The sequence below is a fragment of the Protopterus annectens genome, chromosome 14.part0 (genome assembly GCF_019279795.1).
Source record: "Protopterus annectens isolate FY-2018-M chromosome 14.part0, PAN1.0, whole genome shotgun sequence".
NCBI classification, from domain to species: Eukaryota; Metazoa; Chordata; order Ceratodontiformes; family Protopteridae; genus Protopterus; species Protopterus annectens.
Genome location: NC_056748.1, coordinates 398,839,223 through 398,862,269, shown reverse-complemented (window position 1 = coordinate 398,862,269; position 23,047 = coordinate 398,839,223). Strand labels below are relative to the sequence as shown.

At 34.0% G+C, this 23,047-nt stretch overlaps 1 protein-coding gene across 2 annotated transcripts in view; it reads left to right on the top strand.

Annotated features, from left to right (window-relative positions):
- The window catches only part of GNRH1 (gonadotropin releasing hormone 1), a 366,381-nt gene that overhangs the window by 63,839 nt on the left and 279,495 nt on the right, over positions 1–23,047 (top strand). Inside the window, exons 1-2 of one of the 2 annotated variants that reach the window (XM_044056168.1) lie at positions 5,918–6,008; positions 6,197–6,379. In XM_044056168.1, the coding sequence (XP_043912103.1) occupies positions 6,236–6,379 (144 nt within the window). In that variant the 5' untranslated portion in view covers positions 5,918–6,008; positions 6,197–6,235. Of the gene's footprint in view, positions 1–5,917; positions 6,009–6,196; positions 6,380–23,047 lie in introns of those variants that run through there. The other variant, XM_044056169.1, reaches the window with a different exon arrangement.

Here is a 23,047-nt window from a genome sequence, read left to right as displayed (position 1 = left end):
ACCACAGCCTCCTCCCTAGCCCCTTACTTCAACAAATCTACCATTATTATCTTTTTTTCTTGTAGGACTGTTGGAGCTCCACTATAAATCATTATTATTATTCCACATTTCCTTTGTCCCTGATATTCTGCTGAATATCCATGCTGAAATCATTTTGTCAAATTCATATGCTCATATCTTTCCAAATATATCTCTTGCAAGATTGCTATTTCACTCTGCATTTCTTAATATAATTCAGTGCTCCTTTTTGGCTATACCTGTAAGGCCATTTACATTCCAAGGTAATATAAATAGAGTAGCCATTGTCATAAAGATGTATTGTTCCTACCTATTGTACATGACAGTTTTTAATGTATATTTCAAATCTCTGTCTAACATGCACACACTAATGTTTGGTAGGCTAATATTTTATGTAGTTTCTTCTCATCTTCATTTGAACTTATGTCACATTTTCAAGACATTTTGCTTTAATGAAAACCCTCAAACAAGCAAATTAATCTTCAGAACACCCTCATCCCTTATTAACTTAGAACAAACATACAAAACAATGCACATTTTCAACAAATGAAGTTTAACCCTCAAGATAGGAACAATTGTCCAAAACTGACAGCTGCACACATCAGCATAACCTAATATGAAATGTATGTAATCCATGCTAAAGCACATGTTACAGCCTTATACTTTAAGAAGAAATTAACTTTTAGTCCAAAGAAAAGGTACACTGGCTGTCTTTAAATAAAACCAAATTGTGCACTGTTCTGTTAAAAGCATTAAATTATTAATACTGTTGGGGAGGTTAGTATCTCTTATTAGTTTCTCACAATTTCAAACTTTATTTTTTACTGAACTGCTTGCCATTGTATCTTTACATTTTGCCTTTCCCTCAGCAAGAATCTTTAGAACTCTCAGTATGAATTCATGAACTGCTTATACCTACAGACAGCTTGTCTCCTTATAAAAGTAGTCAGCAATGAGAAAAAAACAGCTAACAACTTTTGAGATGCATGAAGAAATCTTTGTAAATTTCACTCAGAACATAATTTATAGAATTCCACAGGTGAACTACCTTCAAATGTAAATATCTTGTCTCTCACAGAGATTGTTTGCTAATGAAAAATAAAACAAGCTAATATACTTTTAGATGTCTTATTTTCAAGTGTATTTGTTTACAAAAAATGTCTGTAGTTTAAGCCAAGGATATTAACATTGATATCCACCCTTGTAAAAATAAGGAAAACTATTATTTTAAGTCTGCATATAATATAATCAGTCCACATTTGCACCCCAAAACCCACCCCAAGATCACAGCATCATGTTAACTTAAACTTGCTTCTGTTTAGCCTTTCTTCTCCTGTTATAATGCAAAGCCTATATTTCTTACAACTAAATAAGTACTTGTTTACTTTAATATCTTTAACATATAGAACAGTCACTGAATACATGCACACTCATACTCACACACACACACACACACACACACACACACACACACACACACACACACACACACATATATATGTATACTTCTGATTGTACACTATACAAAACTGCTTTATAAGATGACATTTAAATTACACTATGAAATGTATTATACAAATACTAATAACGGAATTCATGCATTTGGTCGTGTGACCAAATGCCGAACGGCCGTTTTTCTGAATCTTAATGTCGAAACTCACAGGTGCGAACACTCAAAATATCATGCACAATTCCAAATTTGAAATTCTGGGTCGCACAACCGCTGCAACAAGTGCTACCATGGGTCAAGAGGGGGGAATATTAGCTTGGCCAGCATTCGGTATTTCCGGGTTTGGCATCTGAAAATTCGACATATACAAAACTGTGGTCACTGCTTTTGGCGTTTGTAGCATCGGTACTCTGCCATTCGACCATATGCATGTATTCCATTAATAACAACACTTACTTATTTTTCCCCTTAATGTCCTTCTAAACATTAATGGCATAATGTGGAATTAATGTTTTACAGTCCACCTACAGGTCTGACATTTAATAAAAGTCCAGTCTTTTCTCAGACACTTTTCCTTCCAAATCCATATTTCACACATGTTACTGATGTTGTATAGTCTCCCGTTTATTCATTAATTTCACTGTTGCTTGTCTTCTTCCTGACCATCTCCCAACACCAGAATCTGATTGAAGTCCAAGGTACTCCTGATTCTTCTAATTAAGACCTGTTTTTTTTCTGTGTCTCAACCATTTTCTTTTGGACCATTGGAAAAGGTTTTACTTGCAAAGTCACTCTCAGAGCTTTATTGTCAGAAAAATGAGAAGTAGAATATCTTTCTGCTTCTGGGTCACTTTTTGTGGGATGGGCATTTTTATTTCTTCCTTAGCCTGTTCTGCATCAAAAATGTCTTTAATAGTTCAGGAAAATATTCTAAGACTACTAAATACAGCAGTTTGAATACTACACCTGCTTCTCGACATTCCGATTTCTGGGATAAATTTGTTTCTCTTCTGCCTGGTGTACAATAAATAATCATTTGCCACAAACCCTCTGATGTCTCTAATTTTTAATACTTTTCTCTTCTTCCACAGTTTTGTTAGTTTCAACTCATTCTGCTGGTATGACTGCATCTTAAATAAAATAGGTTTTGGCTGCTATCAGTGACTAGGTTTGGAGCATACACTCAATGTGCACTTTCAGTTAAATCATGATGTGAAACACCAATCCAAGAGCTTTATGTGTGCTTTCATAAAAATAATGCAGTCTGTTCCTTCCAGTTTGTCTGTTAAAGCAGAAAATCATAGGTTCGCTTTGCCAACTATATCTTGTAACTCAACTATTTTGTGAAACAGCTCTTCTTGATAAGCTTCATATTCAGTCAGCCTTTTCTTAATTTCAGCCTCTGATTTTTGCAGTTTTAAAAGTTCATCTGAATAACTAGTCAAAGCTTCTATTTTTTTCAGTCTTTTCTTATTTGAGTTAATATATTCAGTGTTTCATTTGTTTTAATCACCTCTGAGTATATTTGATTTATTCCTTTTCCTATAAATTACTGGAAGCCATCTCTTAGACCAAAGCTGAAGCTTGAACTGCTTTTTGCTGAACAGCCACAGGATTCTTCCCAACCATTGTTTTCTGTTCATCTTTTCTAGTTGAATTTTTTTTCAGGTTCTCAAAATGTTTTATTTGTTTCCATCCAGGCAGTGTGCTTACTAGACAGTAACTGAATTTTACACAAACTGACAAATTTACTAGCTCCATTTTCTCATTTTCTGTTTTCACAATGGGGAAGCTGAAATTAAACCGTTGCTCAGTGTGCAGCCATCTTGCAAGTTTCCTCCCCAGATCTTTTTCTTAGCCAGCAACCCTAGCAGCTCTCTGCTTTCAACCCACTTACTGTATCTTACCTCATAAAAGCTCATTCACTTGAATTATACTTTTTCTTTGCCTTCAGCCTTCTCCCAACACTCACCTTCTTATTTTCCTATCATTTCATCAACCTCTTTTTTCTTTTATTTTTAATGATGCATCAAATTGTTACTTTCTTTACCTGCAGTTACTACCATCTAAGAAAACATTCTCAGTTGTTTCTTTACTTCCATATACTAAACCAGTGTGGACACTGTTATGTTTGTATCGGGTCTATATCAATTTGTCAAAGGTCCACTTCTGCGAACCTTTCTTCATCGACTCAAAACCACCAAATGTTCAGTTCCTCAAACATTCATATTTTAGAAATATTTCACCAGGGAAAGAAAAGACTTGGCAAAAACTACACTGGAACACACACAGCAGTATGTCAAACCCACCCTAGTGGGGGGGGGACGGGACTGTGCCTCCCACACCCCCTTCAACTATATATACCAACTCCGAGATCACACTACAGTGGAGAAAAGGGCAAATTTGTGCTGTTGGCCAACTGCTTCCTTTCCCAACTTAAATCTTTCATGGAAGTGAATGTTCACAAAACTGTACATTTGGTGGTTTCTAGTCGATGAAGAAAGGTTTGCAAAAATGAACCTTCGACAAATTGATGTAGACCCCTTTGTATTTCATCCTTCAAAGAAAGTTATCCAGTGCATGTAAATTTCTTTTATAGTTTTCAGTACATATAATTTCATTATTTTCATGAAAAATGTATACTGGTCATGTAAAGTGTCTTGCACATGTGATTATTTTCATGTAATGCATGTGATTTAACTGTGGAACGTTCTCCCAGAGCCTCCATTGAAAATGGGTTTTGCCTCTTTGCAGGTCAACAAAGACAAATTAATAAATAATAAATAAATGTTTTTATATAGCTATCCTTTTTTAGTTCCAGAAAAAAATGATAAGACAATTCCCGAAATGACAATATGGCAAGTGAAAAAAATACTTAAACCAACAGGCATTCTAAAAATTTAAGCCACTTAAAAATTATAATTTAATAAAATACAAACATGTCAAATACATCATTGTGTTGCACAACATAAACATTATTTTTAAATGTGTATATCTGGCATACGTGGTACATGCCTGATTGTGAGGGGGTACCAAACATCTCCCCCATCCTTACATCAATCACATTTTTGTATGTATGACATTGCTTTTCTGACTGCTTTCACATCTCTGTATTTGCTTTGATCAATGTTCATCTCATAACAGACTCTGCTCAGGTGAAATTGTTTCTTATTTCTCATTACAAGTACACAGGCTTCTCCAGCTCTACTCAGTTCGTTTGCCTTTTCACTTTGTCTCCACCTTTTCCTTCTAAACAATTAATATTATTCACAGAATCTTTAGTTAAGGTTCCAGCTTTCCTCAATATAGTCATTCTCAGTTCTATAGAAGTTAGCTCATTATTCAAGCATTTACAGTATTACACTCCACTGTGCATTCCTTTGAAATCTGTGTTCTCTCAGCCTTAGTGTCTGGTACTAACCTGTTGCAATTTCTGAGCTTGTATTCTCACTTTACTTTTCACCTCTACTGAAACTTGGTGCTACCACCCTGTATCAGTAGTGCTTTTTGTTCCATGCTAGCTAATCCAAATGATAAAGGAGTATTTTTCACTAGCAGAACGTAAGGAAGATTCCTCACTGAATTCCCTACTCTTAAATAGGTGACGACAGGATTGTCAGAATGAAATAAAGAACAGATGGAAATGTTGGATAAGTTACTGAGGATGCAGACAATTAGAGTTCACCATGTACCCCTTCAATTAAGCTAATAGGATTATGGACTACTGCATGTTTTTACTGTGAATTCAAAAGTAAATATCTTTCAGTTTAGCATCTGAGGTGAGTCAACAGCTACCTAGCACCAAAGCACTAACCCCGCAAAGGATCCCACAGTTCTCATTTCATGACATTCTCCATGGTCTGATCCTGACTGAGTCACATGACCTCACATGTTTCAGGCTACATTAATTGGTTAATTTGGTTTGCAATGTAACCCAGTGAACACAGATTGCTTTATCTTAATTTGGCTGCCCTAGGGAAAAAAATGCAGTAATTAATTAATAAAACTAGATATAGCACAACTGCATTTATTGATCCATTGAAGTATTTTAATAAATACTTTCATCTTACTGAAATGTAAGACTTAGCACTCAACAAAGTTAGTGTGACAGCACTGTGTATGTTGGTGTCATATGCATCATTCTGCAAACTATTTTTCTGCTGTGATGTACATCATCTGTAACATTTCATTTGTACTTATGAGGTGTTTTCAAACACTGAATTACATTAATGTGCATACAAAACCTCAGCAATTCCCATGTCAAAACAGCTATGTGCTTAGAGAGCTTTTAAGTAATAAGTTTTGTCAGTTGTTCTGACATTGCAGCCTTAGGGGAATCGCTTGATCTCATAATTGTACATTAGGATGATGCAAGTCCCACCATTACTTCTATTCAGATAGCGCTTCAGATATAAATGCCTTATATATATATATAAATATAGATATATATATATCTACATACATATATATATGTTAAAGCATGGAACTAAAGGCTTGCATTTTCAGGTAGAATTTGCCTCTCTTAAAAGACCATCCAAATGTGAGTATCAGCAACAAAGTCACACTTGTCAATTATTTCAGTGAAAATGTTTTGCTTTGTTCTTCTACTGTTGTAACAAGTAATCAGTTTATCTGACGCACAATTAAACAGTACCATGATACAGTTCTTCAGTAAAACAAAATATGTAATAAATTAAAATCTAATGTAACCATTTTTTTTATTTCCAGACCATTGTCTAAACTTCTTGCATATACTCTTGCATATAAATGGAGGTTGCCAAATGGAGAGCAGTTTCCAGTTTTATAACAGTGGCATTTACTATACAGATTTGCTTTAGCCAACACTGGTCACATGGCTGGATGCCAAGTGGGAAAAGAGAGACTACAAACACCGTAGAACCATATCAAGAGGTAAGTCTCTATATGCATGTTTATAGGTATGTATTAACAGGTTTTGTGAAAGACGCTGCACTAAAACACTATTAAATATTGTTCTTAAAATGCATAAAAATAATATTATGAAAATGCCTTATCTGACAAAAAGACAGGGAAAGTATTTATGTATTTTTTATTTATGTTAGTGAGCTAGTCCCACTAGGAATTTGCCAACATTTTTGCCTATGCTTTCCATTTTTCAACTTTACATTTCAAAATAAGACTAAAGACACAAAAAGGTGCCAGCAGGACTTCAATCCTTGACATAGTGTACAGCCATGTTCCATTTAAACCAACGTTTTGCTGTCTTTGTAAGGCATTAATACATAAGTAGATATTGCGTCTTCAAATCACAAAATAATAATAATACTAAGTAGGTTCTACTATAAAATGTTGACTTCCACAAAGACGATGGTTCAAAATATTGAAAAATAATGCCCAAAACATAGAAGGGCAAAATATTTAACTTTGTGGGATTTTATTTTTTTTTTTTTGTTAGTGAAGCAAGCCCCCCTATATCCTTTGAATCTATATATGCCAAATAGACTAACTCCACAGTCACATCAATTTGAAGAAGGTAGAAATATCCCAAAAGAAGTGATTTATTACTAGCAATGATTTCCAATGGAAAACAGCAATAGATTTTCTGACACTCAGTCTTTTTTTCCTCGTGGGCAAACAAAGCTCAGGGAATTTTACATCAACCAACTATAAAGAAGCCTAATAACTGAGGTATCTGCTCTACTATGTTAGGAACAAGCAACACAGATATATTTATGAAACAAACAATGTAGTACCATGGTAAGAGAGAATTCTGCAATACATTACAATACTGGCAATAGTGGAACATAGATTAGAAAAGAATAACTGAGCCTTGATAACCCTTTCTAAGACATCTTTATCAATAATATATGAATGATTTGTGTACATACACAAATATATATATAGCTAGCTAGCTACCTATATATGTGTTCTGTATAGATAGATAGCAAGATGGATGGAATATTTGGATGTCTGCTGTCTGATACTTGAAATATATTGTAGGTTTAAGGAACAACTTTCATGAGGAGTAGTGGAGAGAAGATTCATGATTCAAATTCTCTAATCCAGTGGTATAAGGTATTTTATGTGCCACACAAGCCAGACCCTACATCTTCCATTTATCCATTTTATTTCCTTTATAGGTCTAATTACTGCTTCCATTCATTTCAGTAGGATACGCTGAATGCATAATTTGTGCACTGAATAATATTTTAGGTAGGTTCTGTAGATTTATATGAATAGCATTTCTTGTATGTGTTATTTTTAATCTTAATTCAGACCTTAATTTTATTCTTTTTTAATAGTCTTGCTAAGACTGAGGTATGATTTCACTAGTTTAGTGAGGGTTATGTTCAGATACTTTTATGGTTAAATTATCTTCTTATTCATGGGGTTGTTATAAGAGTCAGATGTGACTTGATATCACTGGACGAATGGATAACCCATTTTGATCTTCTTTAGTCTAGATCAAGATATTTAGAATGTGTTCCATTTTGATGACAGTGCCATTTGTCTGAGATTATGATTTTGTCTTACTTTTTACTGTTTTCATTTATCTTTTTGTTCTAATTTTCTTACATTTAATTTCTATGTATTTATTTATACATGTGTGTTTTTTCTTGTTATTTTGATGTCTATTTATGTGTAAAGTTCATTTTTTTTAAGTATGACTGGGGCTAAGCTGTTGTGAATAGTTATAGTGTTAGCATGGATGGTAGCATGCACAGAGTGGTAAAAATGCTTTATGACCTGCATACAGTGGGTAATAATAAACTTATCTCTGGATAAATCTATTTATCATGCCTCCTTTTCACTATAAATTTTAGTATGTGTATATATATATATATATATATATATATATATATATATATATATATATATATATATATATATATATATATATATATATAGACAAATGCACATGCACACACACACACACATATTCAGTAGTTTTATATATATGACAGTTCATTCAGTCCACATATTTTACAGAGTCTGTTTGATAATTTGCTTATATTTTTCTATCGTTTTTGTCACTCGTTTTTTAAACGTGTTTCTGAGTAGTGTCCTACATTCTTAATGGAAGTGGGAAAAGTTATATGCTATTTGGTATTTACATTTTATGCTAATTTGATGTCCAGATTTTATTTTTTTTGGGGGGGGAGGGCTCCTAATTGAGCCTTTTCAATGCCTAAAGGTTGAGAGGTATCTTTAATGGTAAATTAATGAGGATTAAAGTCGGTCAGTAAAGCAGACACTGAGTTTCATACTTCTTATTGTTCATGTAATGTCTTGCTGGTGGACTGCCTGTTGGAGATGAAAGAAGTTAGTATTCTCTGTCTTCCTCTACCTCTTTCTCTCTCACACATGTGCAGAGATGCATGAAATGCACAGGTATACACACACATTACTGTTTTTAGTTTTAGTTTTACACTTACTAAGTAGCAAAGCTGAGCTTTAGAGAGAGTAAAAAATGTCTGCCATTTGCTTATTTTTCTGAATGTGAATTAGCAGACTTGCTGTTTTACAAGATGATCTACACTTTGCCCATGTACTAAACAACAAAAAGACCCTGTAGAGAACAAGTGTTAGGATGAAGTGTTGTGATGCAGTTAACAAATACACAATGGGTAGGACCCTCTGTGCAGTTACTAGTCCCTTACTGCATTCTTCGGTAACTAGAGAATACTGTAATTACAGAGACATGTAAAATCTTGATAAAAAGTGACAAATGGACAAGAAAGGATCACTCCACCACTTATCTTTGGATTGAAATTAGGGCCCCCCGCATGCCATGCAGTTGTCAACACCACTAGACCAACAAAGCGTCTCTGAAAAGTTAGGTATGTGTTTTCCCCACGAGCAGTTTTGTCTTTCAACTGGAAAACCAGTATGAAAGTGACTTTTAATACACAACCATCCAAAGCAGTACAAACCAGGAATCTATTGTTATATTATCAACTTAACAGGAAAGAAAAACTCTGACTCTTGTCTGGGAGTTGAGGCCAGGACCACCCCGGCTCTCCCTATGCCATACAGCTGCCATAGACATGGGTAATGGTTTTTTTCTGTTCAGACCTTGCTAAGAAGTGGGTGATACTGATGAAGTAACAATGGAGAGCTACTATGTTTAGGGCATATAGCAAGGACTCACTGATATGTAAAATGAAAAGATCAGTAAAATAAACAAATAGAAAGTAAGGCAGATAGCAATGTTATTGAAAGATCAGATTACAGGTCCAAGGAGTAAGAAGAAATATGTATGACATGAGAATGTAAAACTGTGGGAAGGAAATGTGATTGGAAAATAAGTTACTATTGCAGAAATAGTAAAAGGAAAATTTTAGAAGAGGATAAAGAACAACAAAAGTGATATGAAGGCTACAGTATGTATTGTCTTGGCAGTCACTCAGCAAGAACAGTAGAATGAGATGGAAACAGAAGAATGGGAAGTGAATATAATTTGGAGGGTACTGACAGAGAAACACAGAGACTGATAAATGGATTGATTCATGAAATGCAATTCATTGTGACTGACATTGAATCAGTATTTCTTCAAGGTCACTGCATCATTTTCTTAAGTATGTAACATTTTTTTTTCTATATTTATATAAAGGGTGCAGGGGATCTCCTGTGTTGGCATGATTGAAAGATTTTGTGCTATACTGAAAATCTTTTTCAGTCTTCCAGTTTTGTTTGTCAAGGAAGTGCTGTTTAACCACTTAGTCAAATAAAGCTGACTTCACAAAAAATAAGTAAATGATCATCACAATAATAAATTATCATAGTATATATGGTTGGTAATGCTAAGGTGAAAAGAGGCACATGTAATGAATATTGTGAACTTGTGGTTTTGAATCAGATGTGAAGACAAGACTACTGTTAGCCCTTTCAGTAGGATATAGTAGGATATAGCACTGCTCAGATTACAGAGCAGTACATGCAGAAAACGTAAAGACAGCTGTGAGCTATAAATGCTGTCAAGTTATACGTCAGAAAAGTCAGTATCAACAATACACTTTCAGAGGCATATGGTTCATGTATTTTTCAGATGACAGTAAATTAGAGATCTGTATCAAAAGAAAAATACTACTAATTGTAATTCAATGTTGTATTTGCTACATATGCTTTGGACAGTGTAGAATTCAGAATATGCTGGTTGTATGCATGATCAGGTTTTTAAACTGGTGCAGGTTCAGTATTTATTTTTATTTTGTGCATTTTAATAACCAGGTAGTTGAATTAAAAATAGTTGATGAGTGTTTACTTTACATACAATTTTCAAATCGTATCTGCTGCATACATCTGAAATAATGTAGAGTAGATAGGTTGTAAGTGCTGGCTTGTACCCAGTCTGAAATAATTTTAGATTTTTTTGATATGAGCATTTTGTGTAAACAGTTATCCAATTATGTGGACATATTCATATCTCGATTCCTCATGAGAAAGACTTACTGCATCCCTATTCCACTATATGATAGGATGTAGCACCTTAGGTTACACTGCTAAAAATAACAATCCAAAGACTGCTGCACCAGAGAACTGTGTCAGTCTGCTCTGTGCTAAGCAATGCAAACAAGCAGAAAACATTGTTAAGATGATTAATGTATTGTACCATCCTAACATATTTATGGTTATGATTTTAACGTGTACACCTTTAAAAGTACAGGCTTTTAGTTCACTAGAAATTGTTGGCGCCAAAAATATGGATATTTAAGGATTCAGTTGTATAATGCTTATGTTCTGATGACGTCCATTGACATATGGATGAAAGCGCTTAACCAGATGTTATTTTAGCTTAATTTGGAATAAAATTGTGTTTTTACACGAGTGACTCCTGAGGAATTTGTGCTTACAGCATATTAGACTTCCCTCCTAAAACTGGTAAATTTTGGAGAAAAGTTGGTGAATTACACTTAATATACTATGCCAATAAATGTAATTGTTCAGTTTTTTTAACTTCAAAAAATATATATTACATTCTCTTATTGTGTCAGTGTCTCAGGTTGATAGTATATATATATTTAAAAATGTCCCCGATTGGATTTCACCCTGATTCCATTGAGATTTGTGCCTGATTAGTTGAGAGCTATGATAAATTCTGAAACTCAAAACTAACTCATTATTTAGCGACTTCAAACCCCAATAATTTGCCAGCAAACCACAAATTTTATGAGGAGCAGATGAAACCAAAAATCTGGATATACTGCATAAATCTGGACAGTTGAGATTTAGGAAACTTCCAGTTGCTGGCATTATTAACTAAGCATAATCATGTGTGTTTTTAAAGGTACTTCTGAATGTGTGTGTATATGTGTGTGTGCGAGAGCTTGTAGACATTAAATACTTAACCAAACTTATATTGTGAATGTAAAATACATCCTCCAAGAACAATTACATATACTACAGTGAGTTGGAAACACTAGGCAAATGAACTATTTACATCAAAAATATAAATATATATATATATATATATATATATATATATATATATATATATGCCCTCCATGGTGGTGGTTGTTTTTCTGTAAATAATACTCTTCCAGGGTATAAAGACCCTCTGCCTGCAGAGTCAAGCATTAGAACACCTCTGGGTGGGCTTTATTTACACAATAACATACACTGTCAGGCATTATTGCTTGCATAACATAACACAATAGCTATGCAGAAGCTAACACTGAAACATTTTAACCACACAAGCACATAAAACATCTTCTCTACTTGGGCTGCTTTTCCCAATCACACCTACTCTAATACAGAGGCTTCTCCTGAAAACCTCCTTACTTATTTATATGGGTTGTCTCAAAGCTCTTTGCTTCGGCTCAGTCTCCTACAGACTGATGCAACCTCTGATGCCACACTAATGGATTTGTTGCACATCTCCAAAATAAATAACATCAGAAATACCTGTTCTGAGGATCTAATTCTTGTCTGTGGCATAAACAGGACATGTTGGTGGGACAAATATTTTTATCAACCATTACCCCATTTCTTGAACAGGCTTTTCATTCATGTGAAGCAAAGCTCATCTCTAACCATATTCAAACATAACTTGTATCAGTGGATGAGAAATTGGAAATTTACCCTTGATGCTGCAGCTGCACCTATATCCCAAGCCTGTGAACACTTGATGTGTACATACCTATGTCATAACCATAAAGTTTCTTGGGGTATTCCTTCATGTCAACAATATTTTGGTAAATTTCGGGAAAGACTGGCTAGGCTTAAAATCGCTCTTGGGCCAATATCCTAGTAATGACCTATAAACATATGAACCTATTCTACATACTGACTCCCTGGTTGCATAAACATGACCAAAGGGAATTCTCCCTTACTCTGCTACAGTTAACAGAATGTAAGTCAACTATACCCACGTCACCACATTGACTGATGAGATGTGGCACTGCATTACTAATTGCTGTTGATAAATACATATAATGGGTAATTTTGTGTATCCATTTATCCAACCGAGTTTTGACATGGAAAGAATATGTAAACTCCACATACTCAGTGACCAGAACTCAGGACTGAACTCAGTTGAGATGCCCTACAGTACACATGCGCACCCTACAGTATTTACACATGTACACTATTTACCCTCGGAAAAGGCTTTTTGTGCTGTATCTCATCTCTTTTATATCTAATGTGAAATACATTTTGTGACCCCTCAGTTTTTCCTCACCAAGATTTAACATGCATCTTATGCTAGAACCTTAGGAAGCAGTAGAGCATAATGTTGCAGGCATTAGGCGACGTAGCAAGACCTGGATTTGCATTCCAGCATTTAATTTCTTTATGTTTCCAAGTCTCCTGAATGCAGAAGATCTGGACAGTCAGCAAAGTGAAAAATGCATTTTCTGTGACTCCTGTGGAACTCTGTACTTATATATACTACATTAATGCTGCATACTCCAAAAACAGGTGCTTACTGTCACAAACTGTAGCCCTAAAACATTTTCCTTTTATCTACATAGCAATTAGAAGTGACTTATCCTTCATCTCACCATACCTTGCCCTTGCACATTACATATCACAAAGAGCAATATTGCACCATCTTAAAAGGATCCTCTGCTAACATGCTTGGGTCACTAGTTTTTGTTTTTTTCGTTTACTATCCCTCAACTTTTCTACTTCCTTATGACAATCTACAGACTGCAAGGATATCCCGAACATTTTCAAATATGTAGTTTTCTGTTCAGTTCTTCTGTTGCATCACTTATGAAGACATTAATGAAAACCTTTCCAAAAAATGGATGCAAACCATGGTGTCATTCTTCAAAACCTGCAATATGGCATACCCTGTATATTATTAGGTAGGCCAGCAACAGGACATGAAAAGGCAAAGAGTGCAAAACTCATAATGCATGCAGTATTGTGAGACACAAAATTATCTTGTTTGTTGAACTAAAAACAATGACAAAAATTATGTTCTGAAAAAGGTTTGCCTGTGCCAGTCCATGATATAAAATTCATTTTTCTGCCTACACAGATGGTACCAATTTACGGGGGACTACACAAGGTTTATCACTTACAGGCAGTACTAGCTTCATTTGTTATCAGCATGATGCAGGCTTAACTACATAAGCACGCTACTGTCATTCTGTCGACCTTCTGTCATCAGTGACATCTCTTTGTTACTCGCAGACAACATTCATCCTTGGATGTCATCTGTAATGCTTCTTTTTTATCTTGCTGATGACTTTGTTGAAGGGGATGAACCCTGTCCCAGCAGTGTTACATTATGACTTTCATATGTAGAAATTAAATTAAACAGAAAAAGGAAAAGCATGACAAAGATGCGAGTATGACAGTATTCTTTTGTTGGTGGGATTGTGTGAGGTGATTTTTCACATGAACCTGGCCTGCTCATTACTCAGATATGCATACCTCTGTATAAAAAGCAATTGTCAGCAAGTCAGTATTTTTGTCTAAGAATTTTTTATCCATCTCTTTGTTTATGACATAGAAATGCCTGAATTTTTCCTCATATTCTTTTTTTAATCTGTTTCATGCATGCAAAACAAAAACATCTAGTCTGAAATGAGAATAGTGAAACATGTAAGCCGTCACAATCTACGATGGATAGATATCTGAGAAGATACTGAAGCACCCAGTAGCAAACTGAAGCTATAGTGTTTTGGCAATCAGCTTCATATCAGCTAAATCTGCTAATTGTAGTTTGATTCCCATATCCTCCATGATAGTGAACAAGCAACTTCATCAATTTAGAGTCCATATATCACTCCTGAGCAGACTCAGAATAAAAAGTATATATTTATTCAAAATAACATCACATTCAAAGCAGGAGTACTGTTATTTGAAATATGCTTAGAAAATGCTTCAAATGATACACAAACACACACGCATGTGCGCGCAAACATATATAAATATATATGTTTCTGATTCTACTTAAAATGATCCAAACTCACAGATATGTAAACACACAAGATCAACAAAAAAGTCTAAATTTACAAACACAAAATATCGACAAAATCTAACCACATCCAAAAACAATGTTTTAGCAGGAGGACAAGCCACCCTGATCCCTCACACCTCTTGTTAATTAGATATACCGAATGTGAGGTCACACAACAGTGGGCATAGGCCATAAACCTTCCCTGCATAACTTCATATTTGTTGATATTTGTTTTTTGATATTTGTGAGTTTAAGATCATTTTAAATAAACCTACATATATATATATATATATATATATATGTATATGTGTGTGTGTGTGTGTGTGTGTGTGTGTATATGTATGCAGACTCACACACTTATGCTCGCATGCATACACACACACACACACACACACACATATATATATATATATATATATATATATATATATATATGTCCTCGTTGTGTTTGGGTGGGTTTCCTCCAGTTTCCTTCCACTTTTGAAAGACATGCTGTAGGTGGATTGGACACTCTAAACTGGCCATAGATGTAAGCATAAATGTGTGTGTGTGTGTGTGTGTGTGTGTGTGTGTGTGTGTGTGTGTGTGTGTGTGTGTGTGTGTTGTGGAAGAACTACCATGGCAGGGGTAGCCACCCAGTAGTATAAACTTTGGCTTTAGGTGATTGTGACTGTTAAAGTGCCCCCCCCCCCGATCCCATGTGCATAAATAGGAAAAAGCAGTTGGGGATTGATAGATGGATTTCAGACAAAGTTTGTAAATGGAGGCCATATAAATAAATGACATGATTCTGTCTTGACTAAAGAAGATTCTCCATCTGTGAGTATAACTATTTGTAATATCTTGCAAATTCAGTAAAGATCTGCCTCTGGGGTGTCAATCAACTGGCACAACTCCTCATTTCTTATGTAAGTGATAGATTGTCAGCAACACTTAGAATACTAAGGAACAGAGATATCTGAGTTGCCAGAGATTTTTAAAGAATTTTTGGTTTAGGGCTTTCATAACAAACTTAATTTTTCTTTCTGTCATCTCATGTAATTGGATCTTTGAACTCTATACCTCTTCAGATAAGTCTGGGGACTCGACCTCCATATGAGTGTAATGCTCTAAAATGCTAGTCCTGTATTAGTATCCAAATACCTTCTTGCATCTGAGATTGCCCACCCTATTTTTTTTTCATGAAAAGATCCCATTGTTTCACTATAACACCACGGGGAATACTGCCACACACCCCCCCCCAACCCCACCAAATAATAGCCAATAAATAATGAAATTCAAAAGACTCCTCACATACATAGTAGAGATATCACCAATGTTTTTCAAAATGTGACTTAGGCCTGCCCAAATCTAGGACAAGAACTATATGGTCAGAAATCACAAGGGGGAATAAAACTTAAATTTTGTACAAAGTAAGCATGCTGTTTGGAAAGAATACCCTGACTGATCCTTAACAATATAAAAAAAAAACTCAGAGAAAATCAAGTAAACATGGTGTAACTTTCTACAGCCTAAGAACTTGCATACATTTTCCATCCCTATCTGCTCAAAGCACCTATTAAATAATTTACCCAGTGATGGAAAAAATGTCTCTTGAGGAGAATACTAGACTTTTTAAATTTATCAGATCGACTGCTTGATTTTGATGAAATTCAAGTTCTTAGGAAAGGCTGAACTTTTGTGCCTGTGGCTCTAACAGGTATTTGTGGGACTGTCAGTAACTTAAGCAACTTTGTTAGGAGGTTACATTTGAAGTTTGTCTTTGATAATGGCAATGACAACAAATTTATATGTGGTTTTAATAAACCCAGCTGTTATAATCCTCCATTAAGACCTGAATTGGAGGCTTTTCAGAATATTGTGGAAAAACAGCTAAGAGATTTATTGATGAAAAAAACTGCAAATGAGCTTTTTAACTGAACAAAAATAAACATCTTGCACTAAATAGAATAAAAGATGATGAAAATATTTTGATACTTAATGCTACAAAGGTACTTCTCTAGTTGTTTTTAATAGAAATGTTTATATTGAAGCTATGAAAGCTATGCTACAAGACATAAATTATTATATAAAAGTAAGCTTGAATTTTATTAAGAAATCTTACAGTTTTTATAGATTCTTTAATAGAGGATTGGCTATGTGATGGTAGGATAGAAGCAAAATAAGCTTGTTTTCTATCCAAAAATAACCCCAGGATTAGTAAAATTTTTGGCCTGCCGAAAATTCATAAAGTTTTAGACTGTCCACTGCTGAGACCTGTTGTGGCCAGTGGTGGCAGTAAGACAGAGGCTATGGCAGTGTTTATTGAAAAAAAGTTTCAAAAGGTAGTTGAAATTAGTAAGACTTATATACATGACACCTTTGCCTTCACTAAAATTATTTTAAGAATATTTAAGATTTGGAATCAGATTATTTGGTTACCATGGACATTAAATCTTTGTTCACTGTAATACCAAATGTTGTTGCTGTTGAGTATGTTAGAATAGAATTGTTAAGCTCAAAGTTTTATGATGCACACAAAGTTTCTCTGATTTTAGAAATGTTGGATGTTATATTATCATACATTTTTTTTAATTTAATGGCTCCTTCTACCAACAAACAAATGGAGTTGCTTTGGGGGCTGATATGGCCCCTAGTTATGCTAAATTATTTATGACAGCCTGGGAGGAGTACATTATGAAAAGTGAAAACTGTGTTCATGTTTTATATTATGGCCATTTTATTGATGACCTCTTCCTTATTTGGAGAGGTAATCATGATTGGCTAGTGTGTTTCTTAAATGATGTTAATAATGCTTGTGATTATTTAAGTTTTACTTTTAGTTATCATTTAAAGATAATTGATTTTTTTAGATGTAGAGGTTTTATAAAGAATGAAAGGAACTTTGAACTAAGATTTATAAAAAATAAATCCAAAACAACACCTACTTAGAGTATGTCAGTATGCATCCCATTGATATGAAATACAATATTGTTAAAGGACAGTTGAAAAGGATTAATGACTGACAGATTGTGAGGATTTATTTTTTGAAGAAGGCACAGCTTTGTGTGAAAAATTGATGGGTAGGGGTTACCCTGAAGACATTATTGAAGAGAAATTTAATAAAATTAAACAGAATAGAGGTATAAAAATAGACAGACTAATACTGTAAGATCTCAACAAAAAAAAAAATAAAAGTTATGAGACTGGGATGGTAGTCCAGTATTTATTAGATGGAAAGCAGATTAAGAATTTGGTAAGAGACAATTGGAAAATTCTGAGTAGTTTTCCTGATGTCAGAATGGTAGTTGGTAATGCCCCCATTTTTATAAATAAGAAAGGGAAAATTTGTAAAAATATTTTCCAGGATAAAGTAATCATTTTGGGAAACAAAAAGAGACAGTTTGGAAATGTTTGAATTGTAGTTATTGTAAAATTTTATTAACAGGTTTAGAAGAGATTTATGTTAGTAACATAAAAATTAAAGTGTTGAATGCAGATGTCTGTAGGTATAGATATTTAGTTTACTTATCTCTCTGTTCTGCATGTCCTTCATATTATGTTGCAGAGCAACCAGGGAATTATATAGGAGAATGCATGAACATTTATTTGCCATCAAGAAATCAGATAGCAGTAATGCATGGGGTAAACACTATAATACTACCAAGTGTAATGGGGTACCTAAGTTTCTAGTGCTGGATAAGGTGTTGGATTTTAATAACAGGCTTGAAGCAGAAGAGGAATTAGACTGGAGGGAGTACTGTTGGATAGTTAAATTGAATGCCAGTGCCCCCCCCCCAGGTCTGAATGACAAAGAAAATTTTAAAATGTATTAAAAAAGAAAAACATTAAAACATTAAATGCTGGTATTATACACGTGTTCATACTTTTCTATATATTTTTAAATAACACTTTTTTTAAAATGCATTAGAATTTGGGCTTATAATGATGTTTCTAATGATGTTAATTGAATTAATTGAATTAATTCAATATTTATTCAATTATGCTGTATGTACATAAGATGTTTCTTGTTTTTTCTCATTCAGTCTCAAGAAGTCTAGCATTAGACGAAAGCGCTTACTGTTTTGGTGGAACATTAAAGAGGCTGATTTGTGATATCTTATTCTGTTATTGTGTTTGCATATTTTATGTAATTGGATTTTTGAACTCTATACCTCTTCAGATAAGTCTAGGGACTCAACCTCCATATGAGTGTAAGTCTCTAAATGCTAGTCCTAAACAAGTATCCAAATATCTTCTTGCATCTGAGATAGCCCACCCCATTTTTTTTTTAAAAGATCCCATTGTTTCACTATAACACCAGGTGGAATACTGCCACCCCCCCCCCAACTCCACCAAATATCAGCCAATAAATAATGAAATTCAAAATACTCCACTCATACATAATAGAGATATCACCAATGTTTTTCAAAATGCGACTTAGGCCTGCCCAAATCTAAGACAAGAACTGTATGGTCAGAAATCACAATGGGGAATAAAACTTAAGTTCTGTACAAAGTACGCATGCTGTTTGGGAAGAATGCAGTGACTGATCCTTGACAGTATAAAAAAAAATCTCAGAGAAAATCAAGTAAACACGGTCTCACTCTCTACAGCCTAAGACCTTGCATACATTTTCAATCCCTATCTGCTCAAAGCATCTTTTAAGTAATTTACCCAGTGACTGAAAAAAATGTCTCTTGAGGACAATTCTAGACTTCTGATGGACCAGAAATCATATTACAGTCACCAGCCATAGTGTCATCCCCTTGTCAAATGTCATCACTGACAAAATCTGTAGCAATTCCTTAGTCTGAGGACTCAGAGGGCCTATATATGTTCACTAAGATTAGTTTATAATCGGTAAAACAGGCCTTCAAGGTCAAGAACCTACCCACTGTATCACACTTGGATTACAAATTTTGAATATTAAGGATCTTTCTAATCAGGGAATCCATACCATTTTGAATTCCTGTGAGGTACTGAGTAAACGCTTCCCTTGGATAAAGTCCAAATATTAATTTAAATTGTTATTCATATGTAAGATGCATCTGTTGTAATCATACTGTGCTAGTCTGAACTGTTTTGATATAAGTTTATACCCTAGCCTTTTTCTGAGTGCTTGACAGACCATGGCTATAGTATTATATCAAACAGCAGGTTAAACTATCATTTAGGAGCAAACTGTGTATGGAAAAAGTATCCCAATCATAATGCAGAAATAAATAGAACAAATAACCAGGCCCACAAAACACATCAAAACATTAAAAAATGTATACATTTTTTTCTTCCAAGAAGGGGGCAATGAACCACAATGGTATATCTAATATTAGAAGAAACCATGAACAAACAAAAAATATTATTGCTTATTCAAACAAACATTTTGATGCCTTTTCACATCCCCACCCACTGACCCAGTCTTTGAACAAATTAATATTAGTAAATAACCATAGAAAAATGAGGGACCTCAAAAATAATTTTAAAACTATTATTATCAGAGATGTACCCATACCTCATTTAATAATAACCATTAAATGTTAGCATCAGGATGTCAAAGCACATGTCTCAGCAATTGCTATAGTCCATCACCCATGTAGCAGAAAAGTTATAAAGCACACATTTGAGAAATAGAAACTAAAATAAGCTTCCAGTTATCCAAAGGAGAACTAATTTTGAATTAAAACATTAAATGGTAAAGCATACCTTAAATATTGAGACACTGGATCTTAACATAGGCATCAGCCTTCCCTTTTAAAGAGCAAGTCACTTCTTAAACAATATATGACACTTAACGTGTGTCAACTTTAACGAAGATCTACCTTGAATCCCTCTTGGACTGCTATAAACTGTGTGTAATGTATTAAGATGTCTTAAATTTTATAATAACTAATTAATTTTATACTTTTGATGCTGTTAGCCTGAGTTATGGCTGAAAAATGCCTCCCTTGAATCAGTCCTATCAACCAGTTAACAAACTAAGAAATAAATTAATAAACAGAATACTTACTGTTGCTAACTTCTCAGTGATCTTATGTTAATGCCCAGTGGAGCCTTTTTTCAGTAAAAAAAATTGAATATTTGCACATATTTTGGACAAAATCATATCAAAGTTTCAGTAACGCATCCTGTCTGGTGAAAAGCAAATCTAAGTGTTCATGTTTATGCTCATTTATGATGGATATCACTGCATCTCCCTACTTGTATATACATAAATTAATATTAAATTTATTGTAATGTAAAGCACATTGAGTCATACCATTTGATTAACCTAATGACTCATTCATTTTAATTTAATTGTGCAATCAATTCTATCACAGCAAAATTTCATATCAACATTTTTTTTTTACTTATTTTTTAGTAATCCTGATTTGCTTTTGTTACAGCGTACATAATGCTGTGGTACTTAGTAACAATGCTTCTGTTGTGTCTAAATTTAGCTAATACACCTATTGACAATGTTTCTGCTATTCCTCCAGGTACCGTCTCAAAAATAAATATTCTGATGCCTTATGATGTATGTCATTTAATAATTAGCCATATATGTCTTAGTTAATAGGTATCTAAAACAATTATATGGCATATTTTTGTTCACCTTTGCCTGAATGCTTATGTTACAAACCATTATATCAAGGAAAGGAACACTACCACAAGTGAATAAATCTTAACATTTGCTATATGCCACTGTATTGTACTACAGTTATAGAACTGTTCTGGATTTTAAGTCTGGCATTCCATGGTGCCCATTTTGTGACAAGCACTCAGTTTCCTAAAATATTAAAAATAGTAAACACATTTCATTATATTTAGGTCCAGACAGTTTCAATTTCTGCAACGGGAATATAGGCATAACTGTTATAATGAAAATGGAATGATTATACCAGTATTCCTAACATTTTAGCTTACCTCCTCTACCATCCTCTCTCTATTATTAGCAGAGATGTACCCATACCTCATTTAATAATAACCATTAAATGTTAGCATCAGGATGTCAAAGCACATGTCTCAGCAATTGCTATAGTCCATCACCCATGTAGCAGAAAAGTTATAAAGCACACATTTGAGAAATAGAAACTAAAATAAACTTCCAGTTATCCAAAGGAGAACTAATTTTGAATTAAAACATTAAATGGTAAAGCATACCTTAAATATTGAGACACTGGATCTTAACATAGGCATCAGCCTTCCCTTTTAAAGAGCAGGTCACTTCTTAAACAATATATGACACTTAACGTGTGTCAACTTTAACGAAGATCTACCTTGAATCCATCTTGGACTGCTATAAACTGTGTGTAATGTATTAAGATGTCTTAAATTTTATAATAACTAATTAATTTTATACTTTTGATACTGTTAGCCTGAGTTATGGCTGAAAAATGCCTCCCTTGAATCAGTCCTATCAACCAGTTAACAAACTAAGAAATAAATTAATAAACAGAATACTTACTGTTGCTAACTTCTCAGTGATCTTATGTTAATGCCCAGTGGAGCCTTTTTTCAGTAAAAAAAATTGAATATTTGCACATATTTTGGACAAAATCATATCAAAGTTTCAGTAACGCATCCTGTCTGGTGAAAAGCAAATCTAAGTGTTCATGTTTATGCTCATTTATGATGGATATCACTGCATCTCCCTACTTGTATATACATAAATTAATATTAAATTTATTGTAATGTAAAGCACATTGAGTCATACCATTTGATTAACCTAATGACTCATTCATTTTAATTTAATTGTGCAATCAATTCTATCACAGCAAAATTTCATATCAACATTTTTTTTTACTTATTTTTTAGTAATCCTGATTTGCTTTTGTTACAGCGTACATAATGCTGTGGTACTTAGTAACAATGCTTCTGTTGTGTCTAAATTTAGCTAATACACCTATTGACAATGTTTCTGCTATTCCTCCAGGTACCGTCTCAAAAATAAATATTCTGATGCCTTATGATGTATGTCATTTAATAATTAGCCATATATGCCTTAGTTAATAGGTATCTAAAACAATTATATGGCATATTTCAGTTCACCTTTGCCTGAATGCTTATGTTACAAACCATTATATCAAGGAAAGGAACACTACCACAAGTGAATAAATCTTAACATTTGCTATATGCCACTGTATTGTACTACAGTTATAGAACTGTTCTGGATTTTAAGTCTGGCATTCCATGGTGCCCATTTTGTGACAAGCACTCAGTTTCCTAAA